General features: G+C 44.7%; 1 protein-coding gene across 7 annotated transcripts in view; it reads left to right on the forward strand.

Annotated features, from left to right (window-relative positions):
* LOC106613570 (rab GTPase-activating protein 1-like) overlaps positions 1-22,132 on the forward strand; it is a 168,969-nt gene that overhangs the window by 135,597 nt on the left and 11,240 nt on the right. For 4 of the 7 annotated variants that reach the window (XM_014215968.2, XM_014215971.2, XM_014215969.2 and 1 more), the window contains exon 19: positions 10,064-10,192. In XM_014215968.2, the coding sequence (XP_014071443.2) occupies positions 10,064-10,192 (129 nt within the window). Of the gene's footprint in view, positions 1-7,121; positions 9,180-10,063; positions 10,193-11,336; positions 11,617-11,651; positions 14,074-22,132 lie in introns of those variants that run through there. The other 3 variants (XM_014215972.2, XM_045687373.1, XM_014215973.2) reach the window with 3 other exon arrangements.

Here is a 22,132-nt window from a genome sequence, read left to right on the forward strand (position 1 = left end):
GCTAGTCGGGCGAGCGGGTGCAGGCAGCAAACGGTTGAAAAGCATGCATTTGGTTTTACTAGCGTTTAAGAGCAGTTGGAGGCCACGGAAGGAGTGTTGTATGGGATTGAAGCTCGTTTGGAGGTTAGTTAACACAGTGTCCAAAGAAGACCTGATCCTACCTCAGATTTTTGACCTCCAAGATTGACACGGTGCTAAGGTTCATATGGGGCAGCAGGTAGCCTAGTGGATAGAGCGTTGGGCCAGTAACCGAAAGGTTTCTGGATTGAATCCCCAAGCTGACAAGGTAAAAATCTGTCATTCTCCCCCTCAACAAGGCACTTAACCCACTGTTCCTAGGCTGGCATTGTAAATAGGAATTTGTTATGAACTGACTTGCCTAGTTAAACAAAGGTAGAAGTTGCTCTTAACTACAGACCTAGGATCAGTTCACCCAACCCCAAATCCTAACTAATTGGTAGATTAGACTCAAGATACGGATCCCCAACCACACTCTTATTTAGTAATCTTTTCACTGAAACACTTATCTGCAATGTTGAGTAATACAGAGTAAATGCATGGGAAGAGTGTCTGCTATGTCAGTCAGTATATGATGTAATTGGCTAGAATATGGAGGAATGTGGTGTGAGAAAGTGGAATAGTTTCCATATGTCTCCCTCTGCAGTCCATAGACTGTACTGCAGGGGGGAGATGAGATGTATACAATGCATTCGGGCAAATATTCAGACCCCTGGAGTTTTTCCACATTTTGTTGCCTTATTCTAAAATTGACTAAATAAAATATTTTTCTCATCAATCTACACACAATACCCCATAATGAGAAAGCAAAAACTGTTTTTTAGAAATCCCTTGATCATCCTTGATATTTCCACAACTTGATTGGAGTCCACCTGTGGTAAATTCAATTGATTGGACATGATTGGAAAATCATGTCCAACCTGTCTATATAAGGTAAAATATAGTGGTGATCCTAACTGACCTAAGACAGGGAATTCTTACTAGGATGAAATGTCAGGAATTGTGAAAAACTGAGTTTAAATGTGTTTGGCTAAGGTGTATGTAAACTTCCGACTTCAACTGTACGATATACAGTTGAAGGGTCCTATCTAGCTTTTAAACCCAGCTACTCACAGCCCATCCCGCCCATCCCACCTATCTCCACCTATTAAATAGTACAATGGCGCCGGAGAGGATGGCTGCCGTTTTATGGGCTCCTAACCAAGTGTGCTATTTTGTGTTTTTTTTGCATTGTTTGTAACTTATTTTTTACATAATGTTGCTGCTACCGTCTTTTTTGACCGAAAAGAGCTTCTGGATATCAGGACGGCGATTACTCACCTCGAACTGGACGGCTATTCTTTCTTCAATGAGTCCGACGCAAAGGATATACTGCTCTTCCAAGACCAGGCCCAAATCCCCGTCATTTGTTTGAAGATCAGACGGAAATACTGGGGGCGGAGATCGGTGTGCCTTGTGAGAATTTGTCGGCGAGTGGGTAACCCACCTCTACCATCCGTTCTATTGGTCAATGTGCAATCACTGGAGAATAAACTGAATGATCTCCGTTCAAGACTATCCTACCAACGGGACATTAAAAACTGTGGCTGAACGACGACACAGATAACATACAGTAGGCTGGGTTTTCCGTGCATCGGCAGGACAGAACAGCTACGTCTGGTAAGACGAGGGGTGTGTGTCTATTTGTCAATAACAGCTGGTGCACGATGTCTAATATTAAGGAAGTGTCATGGTATTGCTCGCCTGAGGTAGAGTACCTCATAATAAGCTGTAGACCATACTATCTACCAAGAGAGTTTTCATCTATATTTTTAGTAGCCGTATATTTACCACCAAATCCGATGCTGGTACTAAGATCGCACTCAACGAGCTGTATAAGGCCATAAGCAAACAAATAAATGCTCATCCAGAAGCAACACTCCTAGTGGCCGGGAACTTTAACTAATTTACCTCATTTCTGCCAGCATAACACATGTGCAACCATAGGAGAAAAAAGACTTGACCACCTTTACTCCACACAGAGACACATACAGTGGGGCAAAAAAGTATTTAGTCAGCCACCAATTGTGCAAGTTCTCCCACTTAAAAAGATGAGAGGCCTGTAATTTTCATCATAGGTACACTTCAACTATGACAGACAAAATGAGAATTCTTTTTCCAGAAAATCACATTGTAGGATTTTTTATGAATTTATTTGCAAATTATGGTGGAAAATAAGTATTTGGTTAATAACAAAAGTTTATCTCAATACTTTGTTATATACCCTTTGTTGGCAATGACACAGGTAAAACGTTTTCTGTAAGTCTTCACAACGTTTTCACACACTGTTGCTGGTATTTTGGCCCATTCCTCCATGCAGATCTCCTCTAGAGCAGTGATGTTTTGGGGCTGTTGCTGGGCAACACGGACTTTCAACTGCCTCCAAAGATTTTCTATGGGGTTGCGATCTGGAGACTGACTAGGCCACTCCAGGACCTTGAAATGCTTCTTACGAAGCCACTCCTTTGTTGCCCGGGCGGTGTGTTAAGGATCATTGTCATGCTGAAAGACCCAGCCACATTTCATCTTCAATGCCCTTGCTGATGTAAGGAGGTTTTCACTCAAAATCTCACGATACATGGCCCCATTCATTCTTTCCTTTACACGGATCAGTCGTCCTGGTCCCTTTGCAGAAAAACAGCCCCAAAGCATGATGTTTCCCCCCCCATGCTTCACAGTTGGTATGGTGTTCTTTGGATGCAACTCAGCATTCTTTGTTCTCCAAACACGACGAGTTGAGTTTACCAAAAAGTTCTATTTTGGTTTCATCTGACCATATGACATTCTCCCAATCCTCTTCTGGATCATCCAAATGCTCTCTAGCAAATTTCAGACGGGCCTGGACATGTACTGGCTTAAGCAGGGGGACACGTCTGGCACTGCAGGATTTGAGTCCCTGGCGGCGTAGTGTGTTACTGATGGTAGGCTTTGTTACTTTGGTCCCAGCTCTCTGCAGGTCATTCACTAGGTCCCCCCGTGTGGTTCTGGGATTTTTGCTCACTGTTCTTGTGATCATTTTGACCCCACGGGGTGAGATCTTGCGTGGAGCCCCAGATCGAGGGAGATTATCAGTGGTCTTGTATGTCTTCCATTTCCTAATAATTGCTCCCACAGTTGATTTCTTCAAACCAAGCTGCTTACCTATTGCAGATTCAGTCTTCCCAGCCTGGTGCAGGTCTACAATTTTGTTTCTGGTGTCCTTTGACAGCTCTTTGGTCTTGGCCATAGTGGAGTTTGGAGTGTGACTGTTTGAGGTTGTGGACAGGTGTCTTTTATACTGATAACAAGTTCAAACAGGTGCCATTAATACAGGTAACGAGTGGAGGACAGAGGAGCCTCTTAAAGAAGAAGTTACAGGTCTGTGAGAGCCAGAAATCTTGCTTGTTTGTAGGTGACCAAATACTTATTTTCCACCATAATTTGCAAATAAATTCATAAAAAATCCTACAATGTGATTTTCTGGATTTTTTTTCTCATTTTGTCTGTCATAGTTGACGTGTACCTATGATGAAAATTACAAGCCTCTCTCATCTTTTTAAGTGGGAGAACTTACACAATTGGTGGCTGACTAAATACTTTTTTGCCCCACTGTACAAAGCTCTCCCTCGCCCTACATTTGACAAATCTGACCATAATTCTATCCTCCTATTTCCTGCTTACAAGAAAAAAGTAAAGCAGGAAGTACCAGTGACTCGCTCAATACGGAAGTGGTCTGATGACATTGATGCTACACTACAGGGCTGTTTTTCTAGCACAGACTGGAATACGTTCCGGGATTCATCCAATGGCGTTGAGGAGTATATCACCTCCGTCACCGGCTTCATCAATAAGTGCATTGACGACGTCTTCCCCACAGGCAACATCCGCACTGAGCTAAATCTAGAGCTGCTGCTTTCAAGGAGGAGGACAGCAATCCGGACGCTTATAAGAAATCCTGCTATGCCTCAGACAAGTCTGCTGCTAGTCTGCCCAGTGAGCTAAATCCCTTTTTTTATGCTCGCTTCGAGGCAAGCATCACTGAAGCATGCATGAGAGCACCAGCTGTTCCGGATGACTGTGTGATTACACTCTCCGAGGCCTTTAAACAGACCTTTAAACAGGTCAACATTCACAAGGCCGCGAGGCCAGACAGATTACCAGGACGTGTACTCAGAGCATGCGCGGACCAACTGGCGGGTGTCTTCACTGACATTTTCAACCTCTCCCTGACCAAGTCTGTAATACCTACATGTTTTAAGCAGACCACCATAGTCCCTGTGCCAAAGAAAGCAAAGGTAACCTGCCTAAATGACTACCGCCCGTAGCACTCACGTTGGTAGCCATGAAGTGCTTTGAAAGGCTGGTCATGGCTCACATCAGCCCGGAAACCCTAGACCCACTCCAATTCGCATACCGCCCCAACAGATCCACCGATGACGCTATCTCAATCGCACTCCACACTGCCCTTTCCGACTTGGACAAAAGGAAAGCCTATGTGAGAATGCTGTTCATTGACTACAGCTCAGTGTTCAACACCATAGTTCCCACAAAGCTCATCACTAAGCTAAGGATCCTGGTACTAAACACCGCCCTCTGCAACTGAATCCTGGACTTCCTGATGGGCCACCCCCAGGTGGTAAGGGTAGGTAACAACACATGGGCCCCTCAGGGTTGCGTGCTTAGTCCCCTCCTGTACTCCCTGTTCACCCACGACTGTATGGCCAAGCACGACTCCAACACCATCATTACGTTTCCTGACGACACAACAGTGGTCGACCTGATCACCGACAACGATGAGACAGCCTATAGTGAGGAGGTCAGAGACCTGGCAGTGTGGTGCCAGGACAACAATCTCTCCCTCAACGTGATCAAGACGAAGGAGCTGATCGTGAACTACTGGAAAAGGGGGGCCGAACACGCCCCTATTCACATCAACGGGGCTGTAGTGGAGCGGGTCAAGAATTTAAATTTCCTTGGTGTCCACATCACCAACAAACTGTTGTGGTCCAAGCACACCAAGACCGTCGTGAAGAGGGCACGACAGCACAATGAATCACCCGACTATTTACATTGACCCCCCCATTTTTACAGTGGTGCTACTTGCTCTTTATTATCTATGCATATTCACTTCACCCCTCGACTAACCTGTACCCCTGCACAGTTTATTTGGTAAATATTTTCTTGACTCGGTCTTGAACTGAACTGTTGGTTAAGAGCTTGTAAGTAAGCATTTCACGGTAAGGTCTACACCTGTTGTATTCGGCGCATGTGACAAATAAAGTTTGGTTTGATTTTGAAACAAGCTACATGGGGTCAATACCAGAATAAGTTATCTAATAATTGTTTCTTTGGAACAACATCTAAATAGCTGAGATGGTTGTATGCCCCATATATACAGTATAACATCCTGTTGGTGGCAAGATTTTTGTATAATCATTTTAATAAATCCCCTACTCTCTCCCTTTTTCACTTCACTTTCTGTGGTATTGCTGCAATCAGTTGGTTGTAACTTTGAGTAGAGCAAACCCATACATTTTTGATAGCTGCATGTGTGACAAGTCCACCGTTCCTATTCGTAATGTCATTAATAAAGATAATACCATATTCAACAACAAAAAATATCCCAAAAATATTTGTAGTTTTCCAGTGCAAAACGTTTTAAAACATTTCCTGTCGCATGCTCTGAATAAAAGTGTTTTCTGAAGCTTAGATAATATTATAAATCTAGAATCAATCTCATTACATTTTGCAAACAATGAATTATATTAATTTTTTGGTACGTTTTGTTCACCTTTAACTATAGTGGCGAAATATGATGAAACAACCAATCAGGATATTGAATGACGTGCAAAATCGGCTAAATACTATATTGTTAGCGGATCCGTTTATGATGGTATCGCTCTACTTGTTTTGATGCCACCACGAGTGTTGGGATAGGAATGGCATTGCCGAGCTATCCGTATCATGCCAGGATCTTAAGGAGGTCACATTGATTTCAATTGCCAATATTTCACTGAGATTTAGGCCAAGTTGATGCTGCATAATGTTGTTCTAGAATCAAGGAGCATGTAGGGGTGCATGGTGCTGTGTTTCTCCTTTGATTCAACACCGTAGTGCAAGGGCATCACAAAGAACGAACTCCCCTGTGTATCAGAATACTGCAAATGCTGTGCTATTTCTGACAAATGCAGGTTGCCTTTATGTTGACAACAAAAAACGACACTCAATTGGTAGGACATTGTTCCGTTTTTTTTAAGATGGACTATGTAAATGATTTTTGAATGTACAAAGGTCTCTATTTGAAAACCTTGCAATTAAACCTGCAAATAAAGCTAGAGTGGCTTGTTTGAATTCGATTTTTTTAGCTTGTCGTGATTGCACTGTGAATGTGACTTTCCCATGTGATTCCGTTGAATCACTCAGAGGGGAAATGAGTTTCAGTGAGGATAACAGTCAGGTCCACAGAAACCTACTGTATCCTTCTCTTCACACTACATCACACCCTCGGGTGGAAAGGGAAATTAAGAGAGGGAGTGATGGAGAGGTGGATGTCTTTGCTATTAATGAGAGAAATAAAAGAGAGAGCGAGGGAGAGAGTGATAAAGAGGAAAAGACATCAGAAGAGAGAGGGGAAGATGAAAGAGAAAGTGCTTTGTGGGAAGAAACCATGTGTGACGTGAACTAGCAGCTACTGGGAGGGCTATGGTCATAGCTCCTTCTGTTTGAGCTGATACACTGTCTCTACACTGTCTCTACACAGTCTCTCCTCTGGGATGATACCCCTATTACAGTCTGTTTGATTTTACAAAGCCTCCGGCAACAACAGAGTGGTGCTTTCATGCCAATAATGTGTCTGTGTGTGTGAGAGATCGTATATGAAAAAGGGAGATACCATGAGGATGGCGATAAAAATGTATATTTGAGGGCGTGGGTAGAGTAAAGGGGTTCCACTGCCTCTTTTCTATTGGTCAGGTATGACGGCATTTTCCCCCCTGAGGCCCCCTCTCCCCCCCCCCCTCTCTCCCCTCCTCCCTCTGTGCACTTGCCCTCCCCTGCCTGTCTGCCGTAGTCCATTTGGAGCGCACAGCAGCGGCAGTAGCATCTGTTAGCGGTTAGCCATTAACAGCAGTGCTGAAAAGGGGGGAGGCCCGTTACATTTGTTTTCAGCGATGTCTACCACGAACGCATCAACCCACGGACCCCTCTCTCACTCCCCTTCCCTCCCCCCCTCCTCCTGTCTTCCTTCCCTCTCTACTCCCCCTCGTCTTCTAGCACCTCTCCGCCTCAGTGTTTCGGTCACATGCTCCCTGTCTCTCTCCCTCCGTGTTTTGCGCGCATGCTTAGCCGTCCGCCCGCCCAGCCCCAGACCAGACTTCTGCATTGGAGCAGCACGAGCAGCAGGGTTAGCCATTAGCTGTTAGCATTGCAGGCCTTTTAGGTTGTGAGTGCTATAGGAAAGAAGAGGGAGGAGGGAGCACTAGCATGGTTTGCTTCTCCACCTGCCTTGCCTATCCGTGACCCGACCTGTGGCTCCAGGGGTCCCCTGCGCTCCTGTTTGGCTGAGGCTTTGGACCAGCATTGTTAGACACAGCAAATGGACCCTCCTGTTCTGCAAAGGACCTGGATGAAAACCTGGTGGTGTTTTGTTAGGAAAGTCTACTCTGCTGGAGTTCTTAGGTGAAGGAGTCCCTTTTTTGAAGCCTTGCTGTTTCTGCGAACAGAGGGCAGGGACTGTTTCAGTGCTCCTCTGTGGAAGTGAAGGATTTCCTGAAGAAGAGAGACCCACACAGGCTTGTGTGCACAGTGTCCTGCTTAAGCTCACTGTCAGAGCCATCCTCCCGCCTCTGCTTCTCCCTGATCTAATGTGATCTCCAGCACCATGTCTGTTTCCTCTCTGACTCTTGAGTCACCATGAGGACCATTCAGCTGTGCACAAGCTCGGCTCAAGACGTCACATTCGGGACGGAAGCAGCTTCTGCCTAAGGCTGTGTGACTGATAGAAATGCACTTAAACATAACAAGATTTAGTCTCTTCCTCAGCTTCCGAAGTGTTTTACATCAGAAAGGACCGCTCGGGTGTAAAGGGACAACATCATTTGGAAGGGATTTTTAAAGATGGATTTTTTTTTTCTGAAGCAAACTCAATCCATCTACTTTGCCTGCTGTGGCCTGTATGTATTTATCGTTACCCCAGGACTGGTGATATAAAAGTACCCTTGCTTTCTTTGATGTCTTTTCTCATTTATGCGAAGTCCTGTGCATAGGGGCTTGGTTGTGAGAGAGGGATTCTCTTCTCTTTGAAGGAGGAGAGTGGAGGAGAATAAGTGGAAGACTCATCACCTGTCGTCTGTTTAAATCGACTAACCGCGTGCCGTCTGTTTTGCTGCTAGGCAACGGCATGCCCATTTTAGAATTTCGGGGGGGAAAAGCAGTGTGAAACAGGATCGGTATCTATTCAGAACTGCGACTGTGTAATATTTCTTTGGCTGTATCACAGTGATAGCACCCCATATCTACGCTATGCTGGATGCTCTGGTCAGTTGTGAGGTAGGAACTATAGTGTTATCAGGCCTAGGGGCTGTGTCGGCTCTCTGACAGTGGTGCTTACTGAATGGACACGACGAACCAAACAAACTTACTGATTCTCTATGCTGCTCAAACCCGCAAACCCGTCTATTGAGAGAAGCTCCCATCCAACACGTCACTGTGTCACTGCCCGGAACTATCAACCTGTTATTTTCCCCTGAAGATCACCGCTGTCATTTGTAAAGTTTGCAATTCTAAACAGCCAAACAGCTGGACTCTGACCTCAAGTTTTTGCCCGGGTTGACTGACCCTGATACGAACTTGTCCCGGCTACGTCCACGCTTTCGGACTGCAAGCTGGAGTCGCCCTGCACCCTGGCCACCCTGGCCCCAGAGCGGGATCCTCCCTCCCCCTCTCGCTCTCCGCCCTCCTCTCCCTCCATTTCCCCCACCACTCCACCATCACCCTCGGTGATGACGCCAGCGGTGCGGAAGGGCAGCTGGGGGGCAGAGGAAGGGGGTTCAGCAGAGGAGAAGGCTGGGGAGACGGACTCTGTATGTAAGGTGATGGGGCTCCTGGGGATGGGCCACCGCCTCTTCGTTCCCCGACTACTGGCGGTGAGACTGGGACAGGGACTGAGACAGGATAGGTGGGCGGTGGGCAATCTTACCCTGAGAGGGCTACTGCAGGCGTTAGCTTTCTCCTCAGTGCAGTTATGTTTCAAAATGCTTTTGTAATGTATTTATATTGTTGAATTGCTTATATTGTTGAATAGCTTGGGCTGTGTGAGTGTAATTTTGGATCATCATTATGACAATGCATCGGAATGCCAACGGGTGGCGCTATTACAGTTTTTGCCATGGTAGTCAACCTGTTCTAACTCTCAGTTGGCATGTGACACTAACAGATATGTTGGATCAAAGTAGTATTATTGCAAAATACTGCTATTACAGACAAAGTTTGACATAGTGTCATGTTTTCAGACTTTCTGGTGTTAAGGGAGCTAAAATGCTACTTCCACGCTTTCTGTAACAGCCTTGAGCACTCTGGTTGAGAGTTACTAAGCACTTGTTCTGGGTGCAAAACAAAAAATGCTGCAACATCATACTATACCATAATATCTTATTCCTTCTTTAAGGCTCCCGAGTGGCGCAGCGGTCTAAGGTACCGCATTTCAGTGCTAGAGGCGTCACTACAGACCTGGTTAGATTCCAGGCTGTATCACAACCGGCCGTGATTGGGAGTCCCATAGGGCGGCGCACAATTGGCCCAGCGTTGTCCGGGTTAGGGTTTGGCCTGGGTAGGCCGTCATTGTAAATAAAGAATTTGTTCTTAACTGACTTGCCTAGTTAAATAAAAAAGAAAGGCCTTTGCTTTACCTTTTCAATACCCTCTATAATAAACGGGTGCTAAGTTTGGGCCAAACACAAAGCAGATTTAAAGTAATGGATACTATATATACCCTATTCTATTGGCTGAGCTTCTCATCTTTTCCCCACAGACGTCTAAGGAAGACTTGCTCCAGGCTGACTTCGAGGGAGCACTGAAGTTCTTCAGGGTCCAGCTGCCGAAGCGCTACCGGGCTGCAGAGAACGCTCGCAGGCTCATGGAACAGGCCTGTAACATCAAGGTAGGAACAATTTATTCGGTTTTCTGTTCCCCTGCAATGCACACACTGCACCGACCACTGGTCCAAAATTGAGCTCTGCTCAGAAGCTTATGCCTCCGACTGGGCGAAATCCGGTTTTATTTTCATAGATGTGGAATTGTTCAGCCTAGTTGAATTGGCTAGATGACTACTCAACCAGGTTTGTTATCAGAGCCGAACGGAGATGATGATGATGATGATGATTCCTTGTGAACTTTTTTCCTTTATTGGTCTCTCAATATCTTCTATATCACGGGGCACACCACATCTGCAGCCTGTCTGTGTGTGGTTGTAAATGTAAACTATACCTACATCCTCCCACACGGAGAATATAATGAGGTCTGTGGTATTTGGGGAATGTGCTGAGGTCAGGAGGAGGCCCCAGTGGCCCAAGGCTACCTGCCTGCACACAGAGATGACAGGCTCAAGACACCCACACACACAAAACACACATGCATATTGACGCCACACACACACACACACACACACACACACACACACACACACACACATTCCTTCACACTCTTCACATACACTGCTGCTACTCTCTGTTTATTATCTATGCATAGTCACTTTACCCCTACCGGTACCGGTGTACCACCTGTATATAGCCTCGTTATTGTTATTTTGTGTTACTATTTTTCCTTTAGTTTATTTGGCAAATGTTTTACTTTTTTAAACTCTGCATTGTTGCTTAAGGGCTTGTAAGTAAGCATTTCACGGTAAGGTCTACACCCGTCGTATTCGGTGCATGTGACAAGTAAAATGTAAATTTTTGATTTACGCAGCAGCTCCCGTTAGTGTGTGTGCTCGCTTCGCAACTGTGTATAGGTGGCAAACCAGAAGGCAAGGGTATTTATACTCTCACAGGAAGGAAGAGGAGCGAAATGGAAGAGCTAATTCTCTCCATCTCCACCCATCCTGTATATATATCCTCTCCCACCCCCCCTCTCTCCTGTGTATTTCTAACCACAGGATATCCTGACTGTAGACACTCTGCGTACGTTATTATGCAATTATTTTGTTGCACAAGCTTATCTCTGAAAGTTCCAGGAAGAAAATGATCTGCTAAATGTTCTGCTTTCAACTAAAATGTTTGAGTGATATTACGTCACCTTCTCACATACTAGACATCATGTAAAACACACGTACCGCAGGAGGCTGCTGAGAGGAGGACGACTCAAAATGGTGGCTGGAATGGAGTGAATGGTATCAAACACATGGACACCACGTGTTTTGATGAGTTCAGTTACCATTCCATTTATTTCCGTTCCAGCCGCTACTATGAGCCTGTCCTCCGACACCGTCATGCGAGTCCAGAGGATGGTTTGAGGCAGGCAGGCTCTAGGACTCTGGGAGAGAGCGAGAGCAAGAAGGCGGGCCTTACAATGACAGATGTGCACAAGGTGAGCTGGACAGGTGAGTCAGCAGGAGAAGAAAATGGAGGACAGCTCCTAATCTCTTTCGTTTTGATTCGGACCAGACAGTCTGTCTCTCTGCTCTTTTTCGACCAGCATCAGTGTTTGATTCTGGATGAACTGTGCAACGAGAGAGAGACTTTACCTGGCTCGGCCTACTCCTGTGTTCTGTGACTCTGTCTTTCACACACACACACACACACACTGCTGCAAGACTGAAGACACAACGTGAAGCCAGCCTGCGCTCTGAGCTTGCAAGGCTGTTTGTTTTGGTTTGGCTTCGACCATTTGAACCAAAGAGGAAGATATCAAATCGACTAGCGGCTAAAAGACATTCTCGACTGTGATTGCGGTGGGCCGTCAAGTCTCTTGGGAGCTAAAACGTGTAATAGGACCCTCTGATTGACTTGCTGTTAGGACTGATCTGGAATCTGTTTTGGAATACAGGGGACTTTCCAAGACTCTGGGGCATGAATGAATTGCCTGATCAAAACGCATCCAGCAAGAGAGAATTAACTTACTGAGTGTGTGTGAGAGAGAGCGAGAGAAACGAGCCACAGCAGTAGCCCTCTCATCCTGGGATTTCAATTCCTCTCTTCATTTTCCTCTGAAGTGACATTGTGCCTGAGGTGTTTTGACAGAGAAGAGGCTCCAGAATTATCCACTCTATTTTTGCATCTTGTCCTTTTTGAACATGTTTTTTTTCCAAACCTATTTCATATTTTTGTGGAACGAAAAAAGATTCTGTGGAAGGTGTGTGTGTGTCTGTCCTGTGCCCGCGTGTGTGTTCACCGCTCTCAGGAGACAAGCTCATGGAGTGAGTGAGTGAGTGAGTGAGAGAGAGAGAGAAAGATAATTTCATTACAGAATTTGGTGTCATTAGAAGCACAGTGTCTCCCGGCGACCACAACCATCAATGTCAATGGAACTGCACTTCATCAAGCTCTGTGTTGAATCAGCTGATACACCTCATTTATATGTCCACGAGAACCAAAAAAAGGAAAGCTAGCTTGCCTGTTCACTTTACTTTGTCCTTTCATTTTTTTGTTGATGTCTAAAGCGGATCAACTTGACTGCTAAGCAGCTTAGGAGTCAAGTTGATCACCTGCTAGTTGGGGAGTGAAGCATTCTATGAGTAACAACCCCACAGGATTATGGGGTGGAATTTGAATTTCACAGCCCTAAACACTCCAAGGACAACGTTGAGGAACCTTCAAGACAGTTCCAGGACAAAAAGAAGATATAAAAAGGCCTTGAAAGGCCTAGCATTAGAAGTCCATTCAAAACCAACTCGGGATACCCACTGAAGGCGCTTGATTTGATCGATTAATCTAGTTGCGGTTATTACATTTCTTCTGTCTGCTTTCAAAATTCCTCCGGAAGAAAGTTTCAGGCTCAGCGGTTTCACCAGTGGAAGAAGTGACGAGAGGGGAAGAGAAGGAGCGGTTACTCAGAATGCTACTCCCTTGAGAGAAGGAAGGAGGAAGAGAAGGAAGGAGGAGAACGTGTACAGTGCCTTTCCACACCAGGGAGATCTCCTGAAAGTTAGCTAGACAAAGCCCCAGGAGGATCTGAAGTGAACAGTTGGGTCCTGAGGAGCCAGGCTGCAGGCAATGTAGCCTCAACTTTGGAAGTAAAAAAAAAAAAAATTTAAGCCACCAAATGAGCTATGTTTTTTTCCCCTTTTTATTCATAATTTCATTTTTTATTTGTATTCGTTTTTTTTGGAGGACACAAACTCTGTGTGATGTGTGCAGACTGCAGTGGCACTTAACACGTTGAGTCATTGTGGTCGGACGGACAGTTCCAACACTTTCTCACAGACACATACACTAAAACATACAGTTGAAGTGTGTGTGTGTAGTTGAGTAGGAGTGCGACTAAACCAGACTATCTTACCAAGACCGAAGGGAGAGAAAATAATACCCTGAGCGCAACCTGAGATGGGATTGCAGGACAAACAAATGGATGAAAGGAAGAAAGAAGGAAGAGAAATAGCAGCCTGGCGGTTCTGAGGAAGAGGAGGTGAACGAAAGACACACTAGCATCCTCTTAACACGCTTGAGAACACCAAGCATCAGAGAGAGGGAGAGGGAAACTGAGAAAGAGAGAGACGTGTGTATTGTTATGCAGGGATCCTCCCTTACTCTCTCCTACCTCACTCCATCCCGCCCTCTTTTAGGGGTGTGGCTTGTACCCTGAGGGACAGCGAAAGAGGCCAGTCACTCCTCAGGCTCTCTGACTGACCTGTTGCCTCTACTGCTCTCCTCCACCCCTCCACTCCTCGCCTTCTTCCCCCACCTGTGGAGCTGACTACTATCCTGTGTCAAGATGATGGAAGAGATCTCCATCACAGTGGCGTATGATGCCCACGTCATCAACCAGATCTATGAGGAGGATATCCTGGTTAGCCTGGTGGCCCACTCCAAGCCTCGCAAACCTGTGGTAGGTGTAAGTCTAGGTTAAGTCTGAGTCTAAGTCACTCCTCAGTCCTGGCTACTTCTGCCAGCCTCAACAGTCTTCACATCTGACTGCACTTTGACTGCCTAAGAACCGCTGAAGGAAACACTGCTTGTTTGTGCAACAGCGAGAACACTTTGTATCATATTTCTGCTGGCTTGTAGGATACAGTGTAGATTGTAGTGTGTGTCAGTCAGTCAAAATTTGGCGCCGGACAAGTGACCGGGAAAATTTTATTTTATCGGACATTTGAGATATTTCCCGGTCATCCATATGCATTGGGTGCGTAATCCATTAGTGCGTACGCCATCGCAATCAATAAACGAGGGATATTGGCCAAATGAGACAAATTTACGTGTCCTTAGAAACAGCCTGTAACAAATGACAAAAACACGTTTCCTTGTGTTTCGATGTGTAGAGTATGAAAAACTTTATAGCCTAATGTTTTGTTGGTTTTTAATTTCCTAAAACCTAAATTGTGCACCGCATGGTTCAGCTGTCAGGGATTTGAGCACTAAATGCATCAGGGCATTGCATGCATACAGTATAGCCCTATAGGCTTAAGAGTCCACTGTATGATATTAATATTTTAACAAGTGTATATAAAGTAAGAGAAGCTTAGGCCTAGCCCCAGGGAGAGAGTAATAGAAATATGCCTGTGGCATGCTACGACACCAACATACATTTCTTTATCCTTGTAAGATAGGCTACTGTGTCTGCTATAGAGAGATGGGCATACAGGAGGTTAAATAGTTCATTTTCGATCCTAATATTTTTTTGTAAAGCTAAGTGTTATTTTTTGTAGATTATAGGAGGAGATCTGGTAGGCCTAAAACGTTCTTCCTCATCTCAAGTTCAAATGTCGGAGTCAGTTGGAGCGCCAGTGCGCACAGCCTTTATATCATAGGCCTGCAGAATAATAGGCTTATAGCCACACCACACCAAACCTTCACAAACATTTCTAAACTTTTGGGTAATATCAAAAGTAAGTCAAGCCATTGGGGAAATGCAAACATGATATTATATTGCGGCAGACACAACATTACAGTGGGAACTTAATTTGGCCAAAGAAAATGGCTCAACAGAATGAAACAAAACACTTGTGAACTGTTTTAAATATTCCTAAAAGTTTTGATTAAGTTATATTGCAGCAATTACCAATCAAGGCTAGTGTCTACCGAATCTAACACATGACAGCGATAGGATGAGGACATTTATTTAACTTAAACTAAATACGGAGCACACAAAGATCAAACTTAATTTAGCCAATGAAAATGACTCAACAGAATTAATCAAACCAGGTTTTGCATATTTAAAGAACTGGTTTAGAGTAATAAATAGGCTAACAATGATATATAATAATGATAAAACAAATGTTTGTAAATATGAAAAAAATCATAAATGAAAGTTCCAAAATTGCATCCTACCTGAATAGCGAGTTAAACAGTAGCCTGCATTTGGCCGCGCCAATGTTCTTCTCATCTTAATCCATTACAATAGTAAGAATTGTCTATACGAAGGACAACCCCCTTTGAGGCTTTTCACTATAGGCATACTTTCTAACTTTTGTTTTACTTGAATTAAAAAGGCCTCCATTTTCGCAATCAACAGTAGCCACGGCTCCACTCGCTCTCTCTCTCTTGCCTTAGCAGCCGGCGCATGCGCGTAAGGCAGTGCACAAGGAGTGAGAGAATGGTACTGAAGCGCGAAATCGGGGTGTATGATAGGTAGCCTTGGACAATTTGGCCAGCTACAATTTTATTTATCAGCTCTTAATTTATTTTATCGGCCAAAAGCCAGAAATGACCAGCTAATGGAAACCCTGGTATGAGTTGATGCACTGAAATGCAGTTTGAATTTGCATTATAATTGTAGATATACACTGAGTATACAAAACCTTATGAATACCTGCTCTTTCCATGACATAGACTGACCAGGTGAATCCAGGTGAAATCGATGATCCCTTACTGACAGGTTAAAAAAAGATTGCTTAGCCTTGAGACAATTGAGACATGGATTGTGTGTGTGCCATTCAGAGGGTTAATTGGCAAGACAAAGTATTTAAGTGCCTTTGAATGGGTTATGGTACTATGTGCCAGGCGCAGCTGGGTTTTTCACGTTCAACAGTATCCCGTGTGTATAAAGAATGGTACACTACCGAAAGGACATCCAGCCAACTTCCCACAACTGCTGGAAGCATTGGAGTCAACATGGGCCAGCATCCCAGTGGAACCTTCATGCCTGACAAATTGAGGCTGTCCTGAGGGCAAAAGGGGGAGCAACTCAATATTAGGTGTTCCTAGTGTTTGGGATACTCAGTGTATTTCAGTGGTTCAGTGTGTACTGCTGTAAGTCGTGTCCCTCTCTCCAGTCTGCTACATTTCAGGATGCTAACCAAATTACAATTGTCAGATTGTTTCAATTACAGAGTTATTTTCAGACTCAAAGGAGACCTTATTCTTCACCCAGCATGTCAAATCAAATTGTATTGGTCACGTACACATGGTTAGCAGATGTTAATGCGAGTGTAGACGAATGCTTGTGCTTCTAGTTCCAACAGTGCAGTAATATCTAACAAGTAATCTGACAATTCCCCAACAATGACCTAATACACACAAATCTAAAGGGGTGAATGAGAATATGTACATATAAATATATGGATGAGTGATGGCCGAGCGGCATAGGCAAGGTGCAATAGATGGTATAAAATACAGTATATACATATGAGATGAGTAATGTAAGGTATGTGAACATTATTAAAGTGGCATTATTTAAAGTGCCATTGTTTAAAGTGACTTGTGATCCATTTATTAAAGTGGCCAGTGATTGGGTCTCAATGTAGGCAGCAGCCTCTCTGAGTTAGTGATGGCTGTTTAGCAGTCTGATGGCCTTGAGATAGAAGCTGTTTTTCAGTCTCTCGGTCCCAGCTTTGATGCACCTGTACTGACCTCGCCTTCTGGATAATAGCGGGGTGAAAAGCCAGTGGCTCGGGTGGTTGTTCTCCTTGTTGATGATTTTGGCCTTCCAGTGACATCGGGTGCTGTAGGTGTCCTGGAGAGCAGGTAGTTTGCTCCCGGTGATGCGTTGTGCAGACCGCTCAGCCTTGCGGTTGAGGGCGGTGCAGTTGCCTTACCAGGCTGTGATACAGCCCGACAGGATGCTCTCGATTGTGCATCTGTAAAAGTTTGTCAGGGTTTTGGGTGACAAGCCAAATTTCTTCAGCCTCCTGCTGTTGCGCCTTATTCACCACACTGTCTGTGTGGGTGGACCATTTCAGTTTGTCTGTGATGTGTACGCTGAGGAACTTAAAACTTTCCACCTTCTCCACTGCTGTCCCTTCGATGTGGATAGAGGGATGCTCCCTCTATTGTTTCCTGAAGTCCACAATCATCTCCTTTGTTTTGTGGATGTTGAGTGAGTGGTTGTTTTCCTGACACCACACTCCTAGTGCCCTCACCTCCTCCCTGTAGGCTGTCTCATCATTGTTGGTAATCAAGCCCACTACTGTAGCGTCGTCTGCAAACTTGATTGAGTTAGAGGCATGCATGGCCACGCAGTCGTGGGTGAACAGGGAGTACAGGAGGGGGCTGAGCACGCACGCTTGTGGGGCCCCAGTGTTAAGGGGCAACGAAGTGGAGATGTTGTTTCCTACCTTCACCACCTCGGGGCGGCCCGCATTGTCTGTAGACCTGTTGGGGCGGTATGCAAACTGAAGTGGGTCTAGGGTGGCCGGTAAGGTGGAGGTGATATGATCCTTGACTAGTCTCTCAAAGCACTTCATGATGACAGAAGTGAGTGCTACGGGGCGGTAGTCATTTAGTTCAGTTATCTTTGCCTTCTTGGGTACAGGAACAATGGTGGCCATCTTGAAGCATGTGGTGACAGCAGACTGGGATAAGGAGCGATTGAATATGTCCATAAACCCACCAGCCAGCTGGTCTGCGCATGCTCTGAGGACGTGGCTAGGGATGCCGTCTGGGCCAGCAGCCTTGCGAAGGTTAACACGTTTAAATGTTTTACTCACGTCGGCCACAGAGAAGGAGGGGGGGGCGCAGTCCTTGTTAGTGGGCTGCGACGGTGGCCCTGTATTGTCCTCAAAGCGGGCAAAGCAGGTGTTTAGTTTGTCTGGAAGCGTGACGCCGGTGTCCGTGACGTGGCTGGTTTTCTTTTTGTACTCCCTGATTTCCTGTAGACCCTGCCACATGCGTCTTGTGTCTGAGCCGTTGAATTGCGATGAACACATGTATGAACACGTGCATGTGTTCGTGTTTGTCTGGTCATCGAATTCAAACATGACCCAGTTTTCCTGAATTGGCCGTTTTGGAATCCTAAGATAGTGACAGTCATTTTGATATTAAAATGTTTTCAGCCAGGAAAGGCACCATTGATGCACTGTCAGGCCTATAGCAGAGAATACTGTGCTCGGCTCAGATAAAGAGCATGTGTTTCACATCGGCTCGGGTCAGTTCATCAACTAAAATCCAAAGCGAGGGTGATTTTTACAATTGTCTGAATTGCATTTCAATGCGTTTGAAATGGTCGGATTTGGAATATACCCAAACTCTGGCGTGCCAATGAATGTGCATGCCGTGTCTTGGTGTACATATGAGCGATTAGTGTGCCCTGAAACATGCAAACTGTGTATACTATGAGGGTATAGTATTGGAGAGGAAAATAACATTGCTCTGTAATCTCTAACTGTTGTGTGCCTACAGGTTCCAGCTCTGTCCTGGTAAGGAGTGGCTCTAGAACAATGCTTGTACCTAGGTTAGGCTATCTCTGGAGAGCTGAGCCTCTCATGAACTCCTATTCCGTCAGTGGGTCAAGGTTAGCTTACACTTAGGTTGTGTCCCTATGGGCCCTTGTCAAAAGTAGTGCACTACGTAAGGAATATGGTGCCATTGACCCAGCCCTAGTTTATTTTGATTCTCATTGCGCTACATAGCCCCAGCTGCCACCAATAGGGTCTGGTTCCAGCAGATACTTTCTCACACCACAGAAGCTGTGAGACATACAAGATGAGACAGGATGTCAAATGGTGCAAGAGAGGATGGTGCGTTACCACCACCAACCGCATGGGTGGTGAAATTGCATTTAGAATTAGAAGTTATTAGTTAGCGGCTAGCTAGTAGCACAGACAAAAGAGGTTAGTTATCAGTGTCTTTGCTAGTAGTACTAGCCACTAGCTGCTACCTACAGTGCCTTCAGAAAGTATTCACACTCCTTGACTTTTTCCACATTTTGTTGTTACATTTTAAATGGATTCAATCGAGATTTTGTGTCGTTGATCTACACACACTACCCCGAAATGTCAAAGTGGAATTATGTTTTTAGGAATGTTTAGAAATTAAAAAATGAAAAGCTGAAATGTCTTGAGTCAATAAGTATTCAACTATTTTGTATTGGCAAGCCTAAATAATTGAAAATGTGCTTAACAAGTCACATAAATTGCATGTACTCACTCTGTATGCAATAATAGTATTTAACATGATTTTTAGATGACTTCCCCGTCGATGTACCGCACACATAAAATTATTTGTAATGTCGAGCCGTGAATTTCAAGCACAGATTCAACCACAAAGACAAAGGTTATCCAATTCCTTGCAAAGAAGGGCACCTATTTGTAGATGGGTTAAAAAAAAAAAAAAACATTGAATATCCCTTTTGAGCATGGTGCAGTTATTAATTACACTTTGGATGGTGTACAAATATGCCCAGTCACTACAAAGATACAGGAACCCTTCCTAACCACTCAGGGATTTCACCATGATGCCAATGGTGACTTTAAAACAGTTTAAGTTATGTGATCGGAGATAACTGTGGATGGATCAACAACATTGTACTCCACAATACTAACATAAATGACAGAGTGAAAAGATGGAAGCCTGTACAGAATACAAAAATTCCAAAGCATGCATCCTGTTTGCAATAAGGCACTAAAGTAATACTGCAAAAAAGTGGCAATTAAGTGAACCTTTTGTCCTCAATACAAAGCATTATGTTTGGGGCAAATCCAACACATCACTGAGTACCACTCTTTGTATTTCCAAGCATTGTGGGGCCTGCATCATGTTATGGGTATGCTTATCATCGGCAAGGAGCAGGCAGTTTTGTAGGATAAATGAAACCAAATAGAGCTAAGCACTGGCAAAATCCCAGAGGAAAACTTGGCTCAGTCTGCTTTCCAACAGACTCTGGGAGACAAATTCACCTTTCAGCAGGACAATAACCTAAAACACAGGGCCAAATATGCGATGGAGTTGCTTACCAAGACTACATTAAATGTGCCCAAGTGGCCTAGTTACAGTTTTGACTTAAATCGTCTTGAAAATATATGATCAACAACCAACTCGACAGAGCTTGACTTAAAAAAAAAAAAAAAGAATATTGGGAAGATATTGTACAATCCAGGTGTGCAAAGCTCTTAGAGGCTTACCCAGAAAGGCTGTAATCACTGCCAAAGGTCATTCATAACATGTATTGAATATTTATCTAATTAAGATACATTTGTTTTATTTTCCATACATTTAAAAGAAATTTGAATTATTCTTCCACTTTGACAGAGTATTTTGTGTATGACAAACATGACAAATCTAGTTAAATCTGTCTTTGTAACACAACAAAATGTGGAAAAAAGTTAAGTGGTAGGAATACTTTGAAGTCACTAGCTAGCACTATTAGCTAGCTGCTAGATTGCTTGCTAGCGTTACTAGCTAGCCGAGTGCTTGCTAGCGTTACTAGCTAGCCGAGTGCTTGCTAGCGTTACTAGCTAGCCGCTTGCTTGCTTGCGTTACTAGCTAGCCGAGTGCTTGCTAGCGTTACTAGCTAGCCGCTTGCTGCTTGCTAGCGTTACTAGCTAGCCGCTTGCTTGCTAGCTAGCGTTACTAGCTTGCTAGCTAGCGTTACTAGCTAGCCGCTTGCTTGCTTGCTTGCTTGCTAGCGTTACTAGCTAGCCGCTTGCTTGCTAGCTAGCGTTACTAGCTTGCTAGCTAGCGTTACTAGCTAGCCGCTTGCTTGCTAGCTAGCGTTACTCGCTAGCCGCTAGGCTACTATTGGCTCTGCTAGCAGGTGACAGCTAAAGCACAAGCAACAGTGGTTGTTTGGTTGTAGGGATTTTTGGCATCAACATTATATAAAAAAATTATCAAAACCTAAATTCATCCAGAATAAATAGCTAGCTAGCTTATTTTTCCAATGTATTATTTTTTTCTCCCCAGTTTCGTGGTATCCAATTGGTAGTTACAGTCTTGTCCCATCGCTGCAACTCCCGTTCAGACTCGAGAGGCGAAGGTTGAGAGAGGCGAAGGTTGAGAGCCGTGCATCCTCCGAAACACAACCCAGCCAAGTCGCACTGCCCGCTTAACCCGGAAGCCAGTTGCACCAATGTGTCAGAGGAAACACCGTACACCTGGCGACCGTGTTAGTGTGCATTGCACCCGGCCCGCCACAGAAGTCGCTAGTGCGCTACGGGACAAGAACATTCCTGCCGGTCAAACCCTCCCCTAAACCGGACGACGCTGGGTCAATTGTGCGCCCCCCATGGGTCTCCTGGTCGCGGCCGGCTGTGACAGAGCCTGGACTCAAACCAGGATCTCTAGCGGCACAGCTTAGCACTGCGATGCTGTGCCTTAGACCACTGCGCCACTTGGAAGGCCCTACTTTTCCAACTTCGACCACTATGATACTAACACACTAACATAACGCCCTGGACCAGAGCCAATGCGTCGACTGGTATGTGCGTAGCACACTGACGCCCTGTAACACATGGAAAGATCAGGTTGCTCACGCACATTCCAACTGAGATGCAAAAATTAAATTTGAGACACACGTGCATGTGCTTTGCAATTCGCAGACCAGGGCTACGTCAACTAATCTGCAGTTGGATGGTTCTTCCTGTCACTGCCTCCAATATATTTAGCTTGGCATCATTTTGAATTGGAAATATTTTATATGTTTAATGTATAGGATATTATAGCCTTGGGAATATATTTTGTATGGCATATTTTAACATTAGGAGTATATTTTATCATTGGGAATATAATTA

The sequence above is a fragment of the Salmo salar genome, chromosome ssa10 (assembly GCF_905237065.1).
Source record: "Salmo salar chromosome ssa10, Ssal_v3.1, whole genome shotgun sequence".
NCBI classification, from domain to species: domain Eukaryota; kingdom Metazoa; phylum Chordata; class Actinopteri; order Salmoniformes; family Salmonidae; genus Salmo; species Salmo salar.